Genomic DNA, 21,467 nt, shown 5'->3' on the forward strand with positions numbered 1-21,467 from the left:
AATGGTTGGGGGCTGGGAACCGAACTGAAGAGACTAGGGAAGAGGGGGTTGGCTCACAAACAGAGAAAGCTTGTAGACAGTGCGAGAGGGAGGATAGGCAGGTGATAGAGAAAGGATGCTCTCAGACCGAATGTTTGAGATACGTCTATTTTAACGCAAGGAGTGTTGTGAACAAAGCGGATGAGCTTAGAGCGTGGATCAGTACTTGGAGACATGATGTGGTGGCCATTAGAGACTAGGATGGCTCAGGGACAGGAATGGTTACTTCAACTGCTGGGTTTTAGATGTTTCAACAAGGACAGGGAGGGAGGCAAAAGAGGTGGGGGCGTGGCACTGTTGATCAGAGATAGTGTCACAGCTGCAGGAAAGGTGGACGCCATGGAGGGATTGTCTACGGAGTCTCTGTGGGTGGAGGTTAGGAACAGAAAGGGGTCAATAACTTTACTGGGTGTTTTTCATAGGCCGCCCAATAGTAACAGGGATATCGAGGAGCAGATAGGGAAACAGATCCTGGAAAGGTGTAATAATAACAGAGTTGTCATGATGGGAGGCTTTAATTTCCCAAATATCGATTGGTGGATCCCAAGAGCAAGGGGTTTAAGATGGGGTGGAATTTGTTAGGTGTGTTCAGGAAGGTTTCTTGACACAATATGTAGATAAGCCTATAAGAGAAGACGCTGTACTTGATCTGGTATTCGGAAATGAACCTGGTCAGGTGTCAGGTCTCTCAGTGGGAGAGCATTTTGGAGATAGTGATCATAATTCTATCTCCTTTACCACAGCACAAGGCTAATAGGAAGGAGCTTAAGAAGGAAATTAGGAGAGCCAGAAGAGGCCATGAGAAGGCCTTGGCAGGCAGGGTTAAGGAAAATCCCAAGGCATTCTACAAGTATGTGAAGAGCAAGAGGATAAGACGTGAAAGAATAGGACCTATCAAGTGTGACAGTGGGAAAGTATGTATGAAACCAGAGGAAATAGCAGAGGTACTTAATGAATACTTCCGTATTCACTATAGAAAAGGATCTTAGTGATTGTTGTGATGACTTGCAGCAGATTGAAAAGCTTGTGCATGTAGATATTAAGAAAGAGGATGTGCTGGAGCTTTTGGAAAGCATCAAGTTGGATAAATCGCTAGGACTGGATGAGATGTACCCCAGGCTACCGTGAGAGGCGAGGGAGGAGATTGTTGAGCCTCTGGTGATGATCTTTGAATCATCAATGGGGATGGGAGAGGTTCTAGAGGATTGGAGGGTTGCCGATATTGTTCCTTTATTCAAGAAAGGGAGTAGAGATAGCCCTGGAAGTTATAGACCAAAGAGTCCTACCTCAGTAAGTTGATGGAGAAGATCCTGAGAGGCAGGATTTATGAACATTGGGAGAGGTATAACATGATTAGGAATAGTCAGTATGGCTTTGTCAAGGGCAGGTCGTGCTTTACAAGCCTGATTTAATTTTTTGAGGATGTGACTAAACACAATGATGAAGGAAGAGCAGTAGACGTAGTGTATATGGATTTCAGCAAGGCATTTAATAAGGTACCCCATGCAAGGCTTATTCAGAAAGTAAGGAGGCATGGAATCCAAGGGGACATTGTTTTGTGGATCAGAACTGGCTTGCCACAGAAGGCAAAGAGTGGTTGTAGGCAGGTCATATTCTGCATGGAGGTCGGCCTCAGTTATGTTCTGGGACCCTTACTCTTCGTGATTTTTATAAATGACCTGGATGAGGAAGTGGAAGTGGAGGGATGGCTTAGTAAGTTTGCTGAGACACAAAGGTTGGAGGTGTTGTGGGTAGTGTAGAGGGCTGTCAGAGGTTAGAGCGGGACATTGATAGAATGCAAAACTGGACTGAGAAGTGGCAGACGGAATTCAACCCAGATAAGTGTGAAGTGGTTCATTTTGGTAGGTCAAATATGATGGCAGAATATAGTATTAAAGGTAAAACTCTTGGCAGTGTGGAAGATTAGAGGGATCTTGGGGTCCGAGTCCATAGGACGCTCAAAGCTGCTGCGCAGGTTGACTCTGTGGTTAAGAAGGCATACGCTGTATTGGCCTTCATCAACCATGGAACTGAATTTAGAAGCCGAGAGGTAATGTTGCAGCTATATAGGACCCTGGTCAGACCCCACTTGTAGTACTGTGGTCGCCTCACTACAAGAAGAATGTGGAAGCCATAGACAGGGTGCAGAGGAGATTTACAAGGATGTTGCCTGGATTGGGGAGCATGACTTATGAGAATGGGTTGAGTGAACTCGGCCTTTTCTCCTTGGAACGATGGAGGATGAGAGGTTACCTGATACAGGTGTGTAAGATGATGAGAGGCATTGATCATGTGGATAGTCAGAGCCTTTTCCCAGGTCTGAAATGGTTGCCACAAGAGGACACAGGTTTAAGGTGCTGGGGAGTAGGTACAGAGGAAATATCAGGGGTAAGTTTTTTACTCAGAGAGTGGTGAGTGTGTGGAATGGGCTACCGGCATCGGTGGTGGAGCCAGATATGATAGAGTCTTTTAAGAGACTTTTGGATAGGTACATGGAGCTTAGCAAAATAGGTGGCTACAGGTAAGCCGAGTAATTTCTAAGGTAGGGACATGTTCGGCACAACCTTGTGGGCTGAAGGGCCTGTATTGTGCTGTGGTTTTCTATGTTTCAATGCAAGTTTTTTTTATGCAGAGAGTGGTGAGTGTGTGGGATGGGCTGCCAGAGGCGGCGGTGGAGGCGGAAACGATCGGGTCTTTGAAGAGACACCTGAATGGATACATGGAGCTTAGAAAAATAGAGGGCTATAGGTAAGCGGAGTAATTTCTAAGGTAAGGACATGTTCGGCACAGCTTTGTGGGCCGAAGGGCCTGTATTGTGCTGTAGGTTTTCTTTGTTTCTATGAGTCTCCTCTGCCATTCCATCATGGCTGATTTATTTTTCCTCCCAACCCCATTCTTCTGCCTCCTCCCATATCTTTTCACGCCCTTAACAAATCAAGAATCTATCAACCTCCACTTTAGATATACTCAATGACTTGGCCTCCAAAGCCGTCTGTGACAATGAATTCCACCGATTCAGTACCCTCTGGCTAAAGAAATTCCTCCTCACTTCTGCTGTAAAGGGACGTCCTTCTATTCTGAGGCTGTGCCCTCTGGCCCCAGACTCTTGCGCTATTGGAAACCGCCTCTGTGCGTCCCTTTTATCCATATCTTTGCTCGAGCACTTTGGGAGGGTTCAAGCTGGTGAGGCAGCAGGGCTGGGACACAGGATACTAGTGTAGCAGGTGTTAACTCAGAATTCTATGTCAAACTCACTGAACAGGCAGGTCCGGTAAGCAGAGAAGGCAGAAATAAGTGGGAAAGCACGAGAGGGCTGGGAGGTTTAACCACATGTTTCCGAACATAGAAATTCACAGCACATTACAAGCCCTTCGGCCCACAATGTTGTGCCGACCAGGTAACCTACTCTAGAAACTGCTTAGAATTTCCCTAGCGCAGCAGTCCCCAACCACCGTGCTGCGGACCAGTACCAAGCCACAAAGCATGTGCTACCGGGCCGCGAGGAAACGACATGATTTGGCGATAGGAGTCGCTGCACCTTTCCTCATTCCCTCTCACCCACTGTTCAGCTTGAACACACGCGAGGTCATTACTCGCACGTCATCCATGTCAGCACAGGAATAAGATCAGCTCGTCGAGCTTGCAAATGACGGCGGGCTGAAAAGTATGTTTGACATAACATCTCTGGCGACATTCTGGATCAAAGTCAAGGCTAAATATCCTGAGATAGCCATGAAAACACTGAAAACGGTGCTTCCATTTCCAACATATCTCTGCAATGAATGCAACGAAAACTAAATTGCGGAAAAGACTGGACATAAGGAACCCCCTTCGAGTATCGCTGACTCCCATCAGCCCGTGATAGGACCGTCTTGTTGCAGGGAAACAAGCCCAGGGCTCCCACTGAATCAGCGATATTGGTGTGTTGCAATGATTTTATATGCTCATGCGGGGAAAATACGTGCTGTGTGTTTAATATCCAAATGTTACTTAAAATGTTATGATGCTATTGATTTATAAGTGACTTGTAGAACCATACAACAATTACAGCACGGAAACAGGCCATCTCGGCCCTTCTAGTCCGTGCCGAACTCCACTCTCACCTAGTCCCACCGACCTGCACTCAGCCCATAACCCTCCATTCCTTTCCTGTCCATATACCTATCCAGTTTTTCTTTAAATATTTTCTTTTTCTTCCTTCTTGTCATAGGAAGCATGGAGAATATCTAGAGGGGACACAGGGGAGACTTGCCAGGAGGCTGCCTGCATTAGAGAGCGTGTCTTATGAGGAAAGGTTGAGTGAGTTGGGGCTTTTTCTGTTTGGGGTGAAGGAGGATGAGAAGTGTGGATAGAGTGGACAGCCAGAGACTTTTTCCCAAGGCAGAAATGGCCAATACCAGAGGCATAATTTTGAGATGATTGGAGGAAGGTACAGAGGTAAGATTTTTGTTTCACACACACAGAGTGGGTGGGTGTGTGGAATGCCCCGCCAGGCGTGATGGTAGAGGCAGATGCATTAGGGGCATTTGACAAATTCTTAGATAGGCACACAGATGATAGAAAAATGGAGGGCTATGTAGGAGGGAACAGTTAGATTGATCTCAGAGTAGGTTAAAAGATCAGCACAGCACTTTAACACAGTGCTTTAACGTTCTATGTTCTAGGTACAATTGCTCTGCCTAGTTTGCCAACTAACCAATTCACCATCATTAGCACTAACACTGCAAGACAAAGCTCACATTTTTATGTCATCTTCTAACCTTCTAGCCACATCCAAATCATTTGCAGGAGAGTTCCAGCACAGATTCCTGTGGTACGCCACGGGGTAATCACAAAAGCTGATCAGCAAATCAACTTTGAACCCAATTTGTGAAGTTACTTCGGATCCCTCGGTCTCTTGCTCATTTGGGGATTTTGTCAAAATATTTACCGAAGTCCCTGTAGACAACACCAACTGCATGAGAACACCCGTAACTCCAAGAAACTCAAACTGGCCGACAGAATCACCACTTGCACGCTGACCATTTCTGATGAAGCTCTGCCCAAGTGCAGCTGAATCCCGTCCCTCGAGACTTTTTACAACACCCTTTCTACCACTGATGTTAGATTCACAGCTCTGTAGTTACCAGTTGCTGCCTTCGTCGAAGAACGGCACCGTACTGCTGGGATCCAGTTACCTGGCACCTGTTCTGTGACAATTTAGGATTTTAAACAACCAGGATCCTTGAACACACACAAAATGCTGGAGGAACTCTGCAGGCCAGGCAGCATCGGTGGAAAAGAGTACAGTTGACATTTCCAGCCGAGACCTTTCGGCAGGAGTGGAGAAAAAAGATGAGTAGATTTAAAAGTTGTGGGGGGGGGGTGGAACGTGAGTGGAGAAAGAAATACAAGGTGCTGGGTGAAACCAGGAGGGGGGAGGGATGAATTAAAGAGCTGAGCAGATATCACAGAGTGAGAGAAGGTTTCACTGACTCCCGTCGAAGGGAAGCAGAGATCACGGAGGGGGAGCAATGAGAGAGGGTTTCACTAAACTCTCAAAGAGACCTTGGGAGCTCAGCTCTTCCTTCCCATAACAGCCAAGGATACATTTCATCAGGCCTTGGAAACATATCCATATCCAACCCCACTAAAGACTCCTAATAACTCGGTTTCTTGCCCTGCTCGAGTTTTCCAGCCACATCCTTCTCTCACTCTGTTTCTCACGAAGTTTTCCTGGATCCCCCCTCCTTTGGGCCATTCCCTTTGAAATCGTTCGTGCTGATATCAGAGAAGTTGAGGTTCTGTACTGCTATAACCTGATAACTCGCACAACTGTGCTTTGCCTTTCTCCTTCGTATCCAGGACATCTTTGAGGAGCGATGCCTCAAAAAGGCGGCATCCATGGTGAAGGACCCCTGCCACCCAGGACATGCCCTCTTCTCACTGCTACCCTCAGGAAGGAGGCACAGAAGTCTGAAGGCACACACTCAGCGATTCCAGAACAGTCTCTTCCCCTCTGCCATTTCTGAATGGACACTGAACCCATGCTCTACTTCACTACTTTTTATTTCTGTTTCCGCACTATTATTTTATATATTTACTGTAATTCACAGTTTTCTCTATTATTATGTGTTGCACTGTGCTGCTGCCACAAAGACAGCAAATTTCACGACATTATGCCGGTGACGTTAAACCTGATTCTGATATCCTTGCTCCTGTACCTCATGCTGAATACTGGGAGAGCTGTCACATGTGACCACTCCTAGGGACTACCTGTACACTGTTACTTGAAGCTCTTTTTGCATATTCCTCCAAGGAATGTGTGGGCATCACAGGTTGAAGTGGTATTTAATTCCTTTGTGGTGGGCTGCAGCCCTTGAGGTGTGGGTGCACCCACAATGCAGTTAGGGTGGGTGATCCAGGATTCTGACCCAGTCAGAGTCAATGCCCTGGTTCAGATTTTTACTGCTATGCTGTAGGCATTTCATTTTAGCAGTTCTGTAAGAGCAATCTGTTCTGCTTTCAGCCTGTTTGGGTCTGAGCTCAGGAATGAGGTGTCACCCAATCAGGATGGTAGAATTGGGAGAAGGTGCTAGAGAATGCTGGGCAGAGAGGTCTTTGTTTGGCCGGAGCTGGGAGAAGACAGGAGGAAAGATGGTGGACGATGAGGGTGCTTTCTGCAGATGAATGGCTTCGAGGAGGAAGGACCAATAATCCTGTGGGAAAGCCTCTTTGTTCAAGATGGATTTCCAGTTACCTTCGGAAGGTGTTGTGTGCTTTCACGCAGGCCGAGGGAGGGTCCAGTGCGCGATATACAGAGAAGTTCAAGATTTGAACTCCACTGTGCACTTGTGACTTTTTAAGTAGAATGGGCCCTTCTTGTTTTTTCTCTCTTTCTTTCCTTTAATAACTGTTTGCTTAAGTTAACATTCTTAAATATACTCCTGAATAATTCTATGCAGTGAACAATCTGCTATTTTTTGCTGACAGGCGATTGCCAGGGGCAGTAAATCACACAGCATTCACACAAACCGGGGTTTGGGTAGGCGAGACATCCCAACCTCACGGATTTTGCGGGACCAAAGTCACATACACCTTAGATGTACGAAGCCTGAAGTTTCTCCCCGCGGAGTCCGGTGGCTGTTTGCGAGGGGTTAAAAGGCTGCATTTCCAGAGACGCCCAGTGAAAAGGGGGTTTCAGAAGTAATGGCAATATATTTCCAAGTCCGGTTGGTGTGCAGCTTGCAGGTAATATTCCAATGTTTTGCTGTTCTTGGCTGTTTACATCAAGTTCAAGTTTAATTGTCATTCATGAATACCCATGAATACATCCAAACGAAACAGTGTTCTTTCAGGGTCAAGGTACAAAACAGTACCAACAGTCATACACAGCACGTGGCACATATAGCAGTAAAATATAGTCACACAACAAATATAGTCCAAGTCCCTGAGTCCATGAATGTTGCAGCAGTCTGTAGTCGAACACATACATCCTGCCTTCTGCCAAGCAAACACTTTGGGGGAGAGGGACAGCACCAACGTTAGCTTAAACGCTGCGCTACACCACCTCCAGTGCCAGCTCTTGATGCCTCTCTCCTGGGTGGCTGCAAACAGGCGGCCCCATGGCTTGAGGCCACATCCGCTCACCCTGCAGGGGTGTCAGTCACCGCTGCTGCCAGCCCCTGTAGTCCGCAATAAATCAGAAGACCAGACTTGCAGCATTACACATTAACAATGCTCAACAGGGTTTTGCAATCACAAGAAAAGAGACTAAGACAATTGCTCGCTGCCAGTCTGCACGCCAACCACATTGCTGACTCTCTGACACAGGGAGCAGAACGATCTGCCCCAAGTCCAGCTTCTTCAGTTTCTACGCCGTTGGGGTAGGCCGCAGCACTCTTTAAGTGCTTAACTTCCAGCAGGGTCTTGAGATTGTAAAGAAATAAACAAAAGATAGTAACACGTTTGGCTGGCCCTGTAGAACCCGCCGCGCCCCAGCACACCGCCATCTTACCGGAAGTTCACCAGTAGAGGCTTGTGGATTAGTAAGGTGTGTCCCAGAATGTCCTCCTCCTCGATATTTCAGCAATAAATCAATATTACGGTGCCACGCCCACCACACCATTCACTGAGTGAATCGTTCAGCCATTCAACCCTCTCTATGACAGTAACAATATCACCCTCCTGTGAGCTCATTTGCTTTACTAGTAATGTTGCTTACACCAAAATAAATATAATCTTGCATTTCTTATCAGACTGAGGTTTGCTCTCCTTACTGGGCTTGCTTTGTTTCCCTTTGATATTTAACTCCACTGCCACCTCAACTGTAAATGTGGCCTGTGGCCCATCCCTATGAGTTTGAATCCCAGCGAGCACTCCCGCAGGCTGTTAGCCCTGTTTTGGTCCAGCCCGCGCAGGCATATCTTTCTGAGGTGTTCCTGCTGATCCAGAGGTCTAAATTTCAAAGTACATTGCTACCAAAGTATGAACTCCATATACAAGCAGGAGATTCGTCTTCTTGCAGGCAGCCATAAAGCAAAGAAACACAAGAGAATCCATGGAAAAAGAAAGAATCCTACACAGCAAAGACCGTCAGACACGCAATGTGCCCAAAAAGAACAAATCGGGCAAACAAGAATCAAAAAATAGTAAACCAGTAAGAAACAGAACATGAACCGCAGGGTCGCCGAAATTAGGCCCACAGGCAGGGAGCCAGTTCAGATCAGTAGATGGCTGCAGGCCACAGCAAGGGAGTCAGTTCTGTGCTGAGAGAAGTGAAACCAGTCCAGGGGCCCAATGGTTGCAGTCCACAGCCAAGGAGCCAGTTCAGCATTTTATCTGAGCCAGGGTGTCAATGGTCGCAGGGCACAGCCAGCAAGTCAATTCAGTGCGGAGACAAGTGCTGACAGTGACAGTCGGTTCACTGCTGAGGTGTGTAAAGCCTCACAGAGAAGTTAGTCTTTCCCCCTGCGACTCTTTAAACTTTTTAACCTGGCTCGTTGTTGAAATCGACTGAACACCACTTCATTTTCCCCTCTCAGGCCACTCTCATCCAACCTGAAGTCCACTCCCAGCAATGGCCGCGGCCGCTGCACCTGCATTCTTGAGAGTCCAGCTTGCCAAATCCTTGAGGATACCGCAAAAACGCCAGGTCGTGCAGACCTCTCGACACCCTCCAGAACCTATCAAGCTCCACTTTAAATACACCCAATTACTTGGCCTCCCATCGCCGCCTGTGGCGATGAATTCTGTAGACTCACCACGCTTTGGCTAAAGAAATTCTTCATCTCCGTTCTAAAGGGATATCCCTCTGTTCCAAAGGCTGTGCCCTCCAGTCCGAGACTCACCCACTTTAGAAACATCCATTTTATCTGGGCATTTCAACTGAATCTCTCCATCACCTTGTCCAAACTCCAGCAAAGCCCAGGCCCATCAAATAAATCCAGGGAAAGAAGTTAATTCCGCAACTGGAATGACTGTGGGGGCCTTTAAGTACACTTGTAAATTGAAACTAGTTGCGTCAAAAAACTTACAATTCCCTCAGCCAGATAATGTATAATGTCCATTTCAAGGTACTCAGATCTCTAAGCAAAAGACAGCCATAGTCCACTACAGCACGGAAACAGAGCCTTGTGAAATAAAACTTGAAAGCTGTAAGCCATCTGGTGGGTCAACAGGTCATTAAATCAGTTGTCCTTCAGCTAACACCATCAGTCCATTTCCACAGGGACGGTTAGGAACTCTGCTCCACGAAATCATAAAAAGTCTCACCCTCAACTCAATTTTTACTCCAGACACCTTGCAGATTAAACACAAAACACCACTACACCTCAGCAAATAACGCAAGCACAGAAGCTCGTATCAAGCAGATGTCAATATTGGAAGGAGCAGCTTTGGCAAAGTGTTAATTGATTTTTTGCAGAATCTAAACATTCACAAAGAATATATTAAAAGAACATTTTAAACAAATCCATATTATTTTTGTTAAATTCTTTATTCTTTAGTGTCTGTTCTAACTGTACGTTTTATTCATGAAATATTTTAGCAGCTTGTGAAGTGTAATGGAAGTATTGTCAAAGTTATACTCACGTTATGCAGAACAGAGTGGTCATTCTGCAATGGTAGTTGGAGTCACTAGCCATGGGCAAATACATTGTCAAAGCTATACTCACGTTAATGCAGAAGAGGGTGGTCATTCTGTGAAGGTAGTTGGGGTCACTGGCCTTGGGCAAGTACATTGTCAAAGCTATACTCACGTTAATGCAGAACAGGGTGGTCATTCTGTGATGGTAGTTGGGGTCACTGGCCATGGGCAAGTACATTGTCAAAGCTATACTCACGTTAATGCAGAACAGGGTGGTCATTCTGTGATGGTAGTTGGGGTCACTGGCCATGGGCAAGTACATTTTCAAAGCTATACTCACGTTAATGCAGAACAGGGTGGTCATTCTGTGATGGTAGTTGGGGTCACTGGCCATTGCAAGTACATTGTCAAAGCTATACTCACGTTAATGCAGAACAGGGTGGTCATTCTGTGAAGGTAGTTGGGGTCACTGGCCATGGGCAAGTACATTGTCAAAGCTATACTCACGTTAATGCAGAACAGGGTGGTCATTCTGTGATGGTAGTTGGGGTCACTGGCCATGGGCAAGTACATTGTCAAAGCTATATTCACGTTAATGCAGAACAGGGTGGTCATTCTGTGAAGGTAGTTGGGGTCACTGGCCATGGGCAAGTACATTGTCAAAGCTATACTCACGTTAATGCAGAAGAGGGTGGTCATTCTGTGATGGTAGTTGGGGTCACTGGCCATGGCAAGTACTTTCGACACAATGGTGGATTCTGCCCAGTCTTTGCCAAACTTCTCCACCAACTTGGTCAAGTTGTTGGTCGCGGCCTCGCGAATGGCGTACACTGCAAGACAGCATTGACAGGTCAAGAAATGATCTGATCGCTGTTACTACTTGATTTTCAAATATGTACCTTGCTGATAAAATACAAAGTTCCGAAATGAAATGCTCGTACCACCTTCTTCAAAGTGTCAACCTGTTCCATACCAAGTTACACACAGTGGAGGAAATTATGCACTTGGAGAGTAGCATTTTAATATACTTACTTATCATTGATTATTTATTGAGATACAGCGTGGAACAGGCCCTTCTTGCCCTGCGAGCCACCCCCGATTAACCCTAGCCTAATTACAGGACAATTTACAATGTCCAGTTAACCTACCAACCAGTAGGTCTCTGGGAGGAAACAGGAGCACCCGGAGGAAACCCACGCAGTCAAGCTGAGAATGTATAAACTCCTCACAGGTGGCAGTGGGAATCGAACCCAATTGCAAAGTGTTGCGCTAACCAGACGCCACTGTGTTGCCCCATTAGATACTTAAAAAATACTTCGAATAGATTACCATTATTTATTACTTAGTAGTCTGATTGGTCATTGTAAACTGTCCTGTGATGAGGCGAGGGTTAAATCGGCCGGTTGCTGGGCAGTGCGTCTTGTTGGGCCCGTTCCATGCTATTCTCGAATAATTAAATAAATAAATGTATCGGTCAAAGTCAAGTCTGTTTCTTGTTGCCATGTGTACAAGAGTACGACAAGATTGCTTGCAGCAGTAATAACTGGGGGGGAGGGGGGCGCCGGTGTTTGAACTATGATGGTATTGGACATTGGGCAGGAACCTGGGAGTAAAAACTGGGATGAACACACTCAGAAACACACAATTGAAATGTGGAAGTCATTTTGGGCTTCACTTGGATGAGGCTCTGCAGAGTTTTGTCCCACTGAGACAGGGAAAGAACAGAAGGGTGAAGGAGCCATGCTTGACAAGAGATGTGCAACAGCTAGTCTAGAAGCGTAGGATGCAAAGATCAGCCTGGGCTCCAGAGGGTTACAATGTGGCCAGGGAGGGAGTGAAGAATGGACTTCGGAGAACTAGGAGGGGCCACGAGAAGGACTTGGTGAGTTGGATTCAGAAGAACAAACTTGAAGAACAGGAGGATGGCCAGAGTGAGAGTCTGGGCCGGCCAGAGCTAAAAGAGGCAAAATGTTTGGAGTCAGTGGACTTTGGGGGAGATCCGCAATGAATACTTTTCTTTAGTAATCACCAGTGAGAGGGACCTTGATGCTTGCGAGAGCAGTGATATGCTGCAACATGTTGACATTGAGAAAGAGGATGTTCTGGAATTTTGAAAAGCCCTAGGATAGATAAGTCCCCGGGGCCAGATGTGATATACCCCAGGGTTACTACGGGAAGCAAGGGAAGAGATTGCTGCACCTTTAGTGACGATCTGGGCATCCTCACTGGCCAGCCCTCACTGGAGGAAGTACCAGATGATTGGAAGTTGGCAAATGTTATTTTCTTGTTCAGGAAAGAGAGTAGGGATGACCCTGGGAATTATAGACCAGTCAGTTTTACTTCACCAGTGGGCAAATTACAGGAGAAGATTCCTACAGACAGGATTTACAAGAAGCATAGTCTGATTCCGGAGAGTCAGCATGGCTTTGTGAGGGGCATGTCGTGTCTTGAGCCTGACCCAATCCTTTGAGGATGTGACAAAGCACGATGAAGGATTTTTGGTTAGGCACCTGGTAGGGTCACTCAGCATCATGGAAGCACCAGTAAGATGACATGGACAACTTTGAAGGACTTTCGTTCAACAAAAGTAACGATTCATCAAGGCTATACTCACCGCGATCCACCAGCCACGTCATGCACAAGCAGTTCAACTTCTCATCAAAAAACTCCACTCCCTAAACAGGTTTTGACAAAAGAAAGAATGTTGATAAAATAACCCCTCGAATTTCTAGTAGAACATGCCAACTTGCCACATTTGCATTCTAGCCGTCTTCACCTTTCGCTACTTACCAGTACAGTTTGCTAACTCCTTTGAGCCAATGGTGAAGGGGTCACACAAGAAAGACTGGCAACGTGCTCTAATAAACTGCACAAAACTGGATTGTGCCGTGGCAGAAGGCTACACAGAAGATACCCTATCTAAGGTACTTGCATCTAGTATTTTGACTATCCTTAATTAATTTCTTTGTGTCAATACCAGGACTATGATCCATGAAAAATAGGAAAAATCTTAAAAGTGTCCGATGGTTTAATGCAGACAGTAAGAACGTTACTAACCACTATCGGTGGCGTAGCAGTTGGCGTGACACTATTACAGCTTGGGAATTCTGATGTCACCTGTAAGGAGCCAGTAAATTTTCCCTGCAGAACGCGCGGGTTTCCTCTCACAATCCAAAGACGCACCAGTTGGGAGGTTAATTCATCACTGTTACCTGTCCCTGTTTAGGCTAGGGTTGGATCAGAGATTGCTGGGCAGCACGGTTCAAAGGGCGGGAAGGGCCTTATTCCTCAGTGTACCTTTAAATAAATAACCCAGTGAATCCTATGCTACCACATCCACAGCAGGATGTTATTTCAACTTCACGATTTAAACGTAATTATGCATGTGCTGGATTATTTAGATTACAGATCCCACACTCCTGACCCGCACAGTATCTCTCTTCGACATGACAGTGCACCATTCTACATTCACGTCTCCCATGTGGTTAATACATTCCACTTTCTACATTCAGTCACTGGGAACAAGTTAGCCTTTGCATAATTCTCAGGTTACTTTGCTTCATATCCAGCACAGCTAATAATTCCCAGGGTAACCACGTGGCTGAGTAGTCCAACCACAAGCTCTGCCCGTGACTCTGACTCAGACCTTGACAACTCTTTACCATAGAAAGTACAGCACAGAAACAGGCCCTTTGGCCCTTCTTGGATGTGCCAAACCATTTTCTGCCTAGTCCCACTGACCTGCACAAGGACCATATCCCTCCATACACCTCCCATCCATGTATCTGTCCAATTTATTCTTAAATATTAAAAAAGAACCCATATTTACCACCTCGTCTGGCAGCTCATTCCATACTCTCACCACTGTCTGTGTGAAGAAGCCCCCACCAATGTTCCCTTTAAACATTACCCCCCCTCACCTTTAACCCATGTCCTCTGGTTTTTTTCTCCCCTTGCCTCAGTGGAAAAAGCCTGCTTGCATTCACTCTATCTATACCCATCATAATTTTATATACCTCTATCAAATCTCCCCTCGTTCTTCTACGCTCCAGGGAATAGTCCTAACCTATTCAACCTTTCTCTGTAACTGAGTTTCTCAAGTCCTGGCAACATCCTTGTAAACCTTCTCTGCACTCTTTCAACCTTATTTATATCCTTCCTGTAATTTGGTGACCAAAACTGAACACAATATTCCAGATTCGGCCTCACCAATGCCTTATACAACCTCATCATAACATTCCAGCTCTTAATAATTTGATTAATAAAGGCCAATGTACCAAAAGCTCTCTTTACGACCCTATCTACCTGTGACACTACTTTTAGGGAATTTTCTATCTGTATTCCCAGATCCCTCTGTTCCACTGCACTCCTCAGTGCCTTACTATTAACCCTGTATGTTCTACCTTGGTTTGTCCTTCCAACATGCAATACCTCACACTTGTCTGTATTAAACTCCATCTGCCATTTTTCAGCCCATTTTTCCAGCTGGTCCAAGTCCCTCTGCAGGCTCTGGAAACCTTCCTCACTGTCTACTACACCTCCAATCTTTGTGTCATCAGCAAATTTGCTGATCCAATTTACCACATTATCATCCAGATCATTGATATAGATGACAAATAACAATGGACCCAGCACTGATCCCTGTGGCACACCACTAGTCACAGGCCTCCACTCAGAGAAGCTATTCTCTACTACCACTCTTTGGCTTCTTCCATTGAGCCAATGTCTAATCCAATTTACCACCTCTCCATGTATACCTAGCAATTGAATTTTCCTAACTAACCTCCCATGCGGGACCTTGTCAAAGGCCTTACTGAAGAAAATCTACTTTCTGTTTGCACACCGAAACTGAGAGCGATTTGCTTCCTTAAAACCAAATACATACTAAATCTGGTATGATACAGGAGAGCTTAAGTAAGCTACAGAGAGTTATAAAATTAGTCAGCTCCATCGTGTGCTCCAGCCTCCATATTATCCAGGACATCTTCAAGGAGCGGTGCCTCACAAAGGCAGTGTCCATCATTAAGGGCCCCACCAGCCTCTTCTCATTGCTACTACCAGAAAGGAGGGACAATTTGTCTGAAGACACACTCACTGATTCAGGACCAGCTTCCTCCCCTTTGCCATACGATTTTTGAGTGGACACCGAACCCATGAACACTACCTCACTACTCCTGCTAGTTACCGACACAGAGGAGGAATCTACAACAACCAGTTTACAACCAGCACGTCTTTGGGATGGAGGAGGAAATCGGAGCACCTGGCAGAAACAGAGATGAGGAGTGATTTCTTCAGCCAGAGGGTGGTGAATCTGTGGAATTTTTTTCCATGAACAACCGTGGAAGCCAAGATATTGGGTATAATTAAAATGGAGGCTGACAGGCTCTTCATTAATCAGGGTGTGAAAGGATATGTGGAGAAGGCAGGAGAATAGGGTTGAGAGGGATCACAAATCAGCCATGGTGGAATGTTGGAGCAGACTCAATGGGCTGAATGGACTAATTCTGCTCTCAAGGTCATTTGCTTCCAAACAATTGGTTTATTGATCATTACAGAATATCTCTCTGGTGCTTCCCTCTCCCTTCCCCTTTTCCCAATCAAAGATTCAAAGGTTCACTTATTTGTTTTCAAACATCTCTTTATTGCTTTTACAGAATGAAAAGTAAACACATTCGATCATCCATAGGTTTGAAAGTGCAACAAGGTTAAAGAAAAAGGGAAAAATAAAATACATCAGAAATAAAAGGAAAAACAACGCACAAAAAAAGCAAACACCCGGCCATTAAAAACAAGCTGTCAATTCAATTTGTTACTTTCATCATCCCAAATATTGTTCTCCAGAAACTTGTAGAAAATATCCCAAATTTCCCGACATTTGCCAAGTTTGTTTTTCTGTGATGTAGTTGATCTTTTCTAGAGCAAGATACGAAGTCACTCCTTTCAGCCATTGTGAAAGTCCACTGGTTGTGGGTTTCTTCCATGAATAGGCTATGCAACGTCTGGCTTTCAAAAAACAAATATTAAGCAGAGACCTTGCACTTTTGGAGGTTACAAAGTCCTTTGGATAAATGTTCAGAATACATAATTTAGGATCAAGGAGCACCTTTTTTCCAATAATCTGACTAATCAAATCCAGCACCTTCTTCCAGAAGCAGATTATCTGGGGGCACTCGCACATACAATGGAACAGAGACCCCTTTTAGTGATTACATTTAAAGCATGTTTCTGGAATGTTGGGGTTAAAGTGACGAAACCTGACTGGAGTAATGTACTGTCTGGTTATCCGCTTAGAATGAGTGTTCACTGACTGGGTTTGAACGAAGGAACAAGCTTCTGACCACTCTTTTTCTGACAGATTCTCATGCAAATCAGTTCTCCATGCTTGTAGCATGTTGTTTGATGACTCTTTGCATTTACTTGCAAACAATTTGTATGTAGCCCCCTGGTAAGCCTAGACTCGCTCAGCTCGCTTTCGTCTAGGGGGAGCAGCCTTCAGCCCCGCCAAACGGGGAGATCAGGTCTGTGTGGATGCTGTGTGATGTACCCCACACCGCCAATTAACAGACAGTACGCCATATGCCATTAAATGATTACACTTTATAAGTATTTCTTGGTGATGGGTTAGTAGAAACAAATAGAATAAAGGTGCCAAGTCAGTAACTATCAGTTCGGTGCACACTCGTTGGAGCTCTTACAGAACCGGGTCTCCCTTCCTCCAATCAATGTCCTCTGAACTCCGCCAACCCACGAATGGGACCACCCTCGGTGATCCACCAAACACTCCACACGAGTCTGTCCTCGCCTCCTATCCTCGCTGAAGACCCTGGGCCTCGGACTCCCGCTCGGGGTCCGTGCCGTTGCCCAGCTTACAGCATCTCTCTCCTCGCGTCTCCTCTCTCTGTCCCCATCACGCCTTCTGCCCAAAGCCCACGAAAAAGAATAGCTTACAGACACACAAGAAAGAATACCATCTATCCCAATTGGTTAGCAAATGAATACAATTCCTGTATCAGTAATTATAACCCAAACAAGCTGCTCCAGAGAACCACTGTCTCAGCAGTTAATAGTACAGAGAAGCCATTTTATTAGCCTTAGCAAGTAACATAAAAGAAGAAACCCTTACATGTATAATTCAGACACTTGTCCCCTAGCTTCAGATAATTTCAGAGTGATGTCTTCTAGGGTAAATAAAGGAGGGAGCTTCAAACTGTAACTTTGCCTGGACATAATAAACCTTTGCAACTAAAGGCATTTAAAAAAGTGTTTTGTTGGAATTCCATATGTGGCCTTGAGTTCTTCAAAAGACATAAATGAATTGCCATTATAAAGATCAGACACCTTAGCTATGCCTCGGGGCGGCCAAGTTTTAAAACTAGGATCCGCTCTGCCGGGCTGGAGCTATCATTACCAAAGATAGGAGTAAACTGGGATAACTGTGATGTCTCACCCATTTCCGCAAGAGCATCGTGCCAAATCATTATTGTATTTTTTAAGAAAGGGATTTTAGATTGTGTGACCAGGTTTTTCTTATTTGCTGAATACATATATAGTTCTAGAGGGATATTGATCAACTGGGATTCCATTGAGACCCAAGGAGGGGAGTGATCCTTAACAAAATAAAACATTCCTGCTCTAATTTGGGCCGCCCAGAAATACCATATAAGATTTGGTAGCTGTAAGCCACCTCTATCATACGGCAGATATAACAGGGAAAGCCTGAGTCTTGGACATCTATTATTCCAGATGAAATTAGAAAAACATTTCTTTAATAAATAAAAGAAAGAGTAAATAAGTACATAGGGATTGGATAATTATGTCTGCGGGCAGGAGCAAGCATGAACAAATTAGGATATAAACACCTGCAATGGAGAGGGTTATAATTAGTTGGGATAATTTTACCAATAGTAGGAGTAATTTTAACACCCAAATAGGTAAACCCTGTTCTGACAAAATTACGTCATCCATGTACAGGGCTATGCGATGTTCTACATCTCCTATAGTTATTCCTGCTATGTTAGCCTGTTTTCAAATTGCCATAGCAAGTGGCGCAATGGCCAGGATAAACAGGAGGGGAGATCCCTGTCTTGTTCCCCGTTGGAGTTTAAAAGATGCTGAAAAAAGCAGGTTAGTTAAAACTTCAGCCTGTGGGTTAGAATACAGAAGCTGTATCTTAGAAATTTTCCCCCTATTCCACTCCACTCTGTCGAAGGCTTTCTTGGCATCCAATGACAGAATAGCGCTATCAGAGCTTCCAGATTTTTCTTAAAGTATATTAAGCACTCTTCGAATGTTGTGGAAGCCCTGCCTTCCCTTACAAACCCATTTTGGTCAGGGTGGACCATTTTTGGCAACAGTGGCTCCAGCCTCCTAGCTAATACCTTACAGAGAATTTTGAGATCATTGTTCAGATGTGAGATTGACCTATAAGATCCACAAAGGGATGGTGGTTTTCCAGGTTTTAACAGTAGTGTGATTGCTGCCATATTAAGAGAGGAGGGAAGGGATCCATTGTCAAATGACTCCTGATACATATCAAGCAGAGGTGGTATTAGTTTAGTCTTAAAGATTTTATATATTTCAATCGGAATTTCCATTGGGCCCAGGAGTTTTCCCTCCCTTCATGTTAGTTATAGCTGCAGACAATTCTTTAGCCTCTAAGTTAAACTCCAGTCAGGTCAAGGACGTTTCATCTCGGGGTATAAATTGTAACAAGTCGAGAAATTCCTTTTGTATTTGTGGAGCTGAATCTGAATATTCTGAGCTGTACAGATCTTGGTAAAATCTCAAAAAGATATTGTTTATTTCCTCTGCGACAACCGTTGTCACCCCCTCATCTGATTGTATGGAGTTTATTGCCCTTTCTGTTTGTGTCTGTTTGATGTGCAGGCCAAATGTTCACTTATTATCATGTACAACTCTGAGATTTGTCTTCCCCAGATAGCCATGAAACAAAGAAAAAACATGAAAGTCATTGAATGGCATCCTGATCATCAGCCCCCCCCAAAACCACCCCTCCCTCCACACAGAAAATGGAACAGCAACAACCCCAGCCCATCCCCCACACAAAAACTAACAGAACATTTTACCCCGAAACACCCTCCCCTCGCACAACAAAATGAAAAGAAACAGACAATATAAAAACAGAATATAAAATCCCTAAGTCTGACAAAGTCCGCAGTCCTTAAACAGGGGTCTAAACCTGATTGTCTAAACCAGAGGTTTCCACCCCTACTTGGTTAATGGTCAATTAAAAAAAAGGTTGGGAGCCCCGAGTCTAAAGTAAGACTACCCATGTCAGTGGGCTACAAGTATAATTGTTACTATCGCACATTTGCTTCTGGCGCAAAAGGAAAGAAGATGTTCAAAGTTATTTCCGTCTTTAAACTAAAGTATCAATTTGATATGGGCAATCATTTCCATTCTGCAAATCATCCATATGGAAGCATTGCTAATAGACTATAAAAACATTTTAGAATAAACCACCCACCAGCAGCCCTGCAAGCAGAGGCATGTACTCGATTATCGCAAGGCGCACTCTCCATTTGGCATCTTCTGCTAATTCTACAATGGCTGGCAGGAGAGACTGTGATAACTGGTGAATTCCAACAACTTCATTCACGCAGTCCAGATTGGAGATTATGTTCAAACGGACCTCAGGGCACTAGGAAGGAAAGGCAATTTTCTGAGTACAGCAAAGGTGAAAAACATTCATACTGCGAACGCTGTCTGACAAACACACTGGCGCTCCCCAGACTCTCTGCTTTCAAAGTATCATCTTGGACATTTATGAAATATTAATCCCACAAAAGAAATATGAATGCCACTTTCACACTTACAGTACTTAGGCACATGCACATCTAGCCAGGGTGCCAATGACTTTTGCACAGAACTGTACTTGCCAACGTGCAGTGGAGAGCAAGTTTGTAAATCTGGCGGGAGCACAGGATGTTGGGAATGGTGAGAGTGGAGCACCCACGGGAGGGGTGTGAGAGAGGTGGCTGAGGTGGACTGCCAGGGGCAGGAGGGGGTGGTGCGAGTGCAGACACACTCAGCCCTGAGAACACAAGCAAGGGCATTTGATTCCAAACAATTGGTCTATTGGTCATTACAGAATGTCTCTCTGGTGCTTCCCGCTCCCTTCCCCCTTTTCCCAACCAAAGAGTCAAAGGTTTGTTTATGATCAAAGCACATATCCAAATACAACCCTGAAATTTGTCTTCTCCAGATAGCCACGAAGCAAAGAAAGAAGATGAAAGTCACTCAGAGAGAAGCATGAAACCTACACCTCCCCAGCCCTGGTACAAAAAATAATGGCATCCTGATCATCTGATCCCCAAAACTACCCCTCCCGCCACACACAAAATGGAATAGCAACATCGACCCCCCCCAATCCATCCCCCGCACGAAAAACTAACAGAGCATTTTACCCCCAAACACCCTCCTCTCACACAACAAAACGAAAAGAATAAGGCGATGAAAAAAACAGAATATAAAAACCCTAAATCTGAAAAAGTCCACAGTCCATAAACACAAATGCAGAACCACGATATCATCCTACGCTATCACCGACATTCACCAAAAGAGGGGGACAGGGACACAACTCCCCTCTCCCTGCCCCCTTCCCACTCTCAGTCCACATCAGAGACCCATATCAGACATCTGTGAGGTTTATCATCACTCACAGATGTCAAGAAATTTGATTTTTTTTTGCGGCAGCAGCAGCACAGTGCAGTATATAAGAATTACTACAGGACCGTGCAAAACTCAGACACCCTAGCTATATACACCAGCCTAAGACTTTTGCACAGTACTATACATTATGGTCCAAGTTATGGTCACACGAGCAGTATGCCAGAAATTCGAGAGTCAGTTCGCAGAAGTGAGTGCAGTTGCTTTTATTAAGGAGAAGGTGCTTGGGAAGCTGAAAGTTTTGAAGGTAGTCAAGTCACCTGGACTAGATGGGCTACACCGCAGGGTTCTGAAAGAGGCAGCTGTAGAGATTGGGGAGGCATTAGTAATAATCTTTCAAGAGTCATTAGAATCTGGAATGGTTCCAGAGGACTGGAAATTTCCAAATGTCACTTCACTCTGAAGGGAGGGAGGCAAAAGACATGAAACTATAGGCCCTTCAGCCTGACTTCAGTGGTTGGGAGAATGTTGGGAGTCCATTATTAAGGACGAGGCTCCCAGTACTTGGAAGTGCATGGTTTCCTTAAGGGGAAATTACAGGCAGGATAGAGAAAGGAGGGTCAGTGGATGTTGTTTACTTGGAGTTTGACAAGATGCCGCACATGAGACTCCTTAACAAGTTAAGAGCCCATGGTATTACAGAAGATATCCTAGTAAAGATAGAAGATTGCCT

The 21,467-nt window shown here is 45.0% G+C and overlaps 1 protein-coding gene across 1 annotated transcript in view; it reads right to left on the bottom strand.

Moving 5' to 3' along the window:
• Positions 1–21,467, bottom strand: part of LOC140203601 (serine/threonine-protein phosphatase 2A 65 kDa regulatory subunit A beta isoform-like) — a 51,825-nt gene that overhangs the window by 9,272 nt on the left and 21,086 nt on the right. The window contains exons 10-12 of the mRNA XM_072269648.1: positions 19,593–19,766; positions 12,720–12,780; positions 10,781–10,935 (exon numbers count right to left, since the gene is read on the bottom strand). Of these exons, the coding sequence (XP_072125749.1) occupies positions 10,781–10,935; positions 12,720–12,780; positions 19,593–19,766 (390 nt within the window). The remainder of the gene's footprint in view (positions 1–10,780; positions 10,936–12,719; positions 12,781–19,592; positions 19,767–21,467) is intronic.

This window comes from Mobula birostris, chromosome 10 (assembly GCF_030028105.1).
Source record: "Mobula birostris isolate sMobBir1 chromosome 10, sMobBir1.hap1, whole genome shotgun sequence".
NCBI lineage: Eukaryota > Metazoa > Chordata > Chondrichthyes > Myliobatiformes > Myliobatidae > Mobula > Mobula birostris.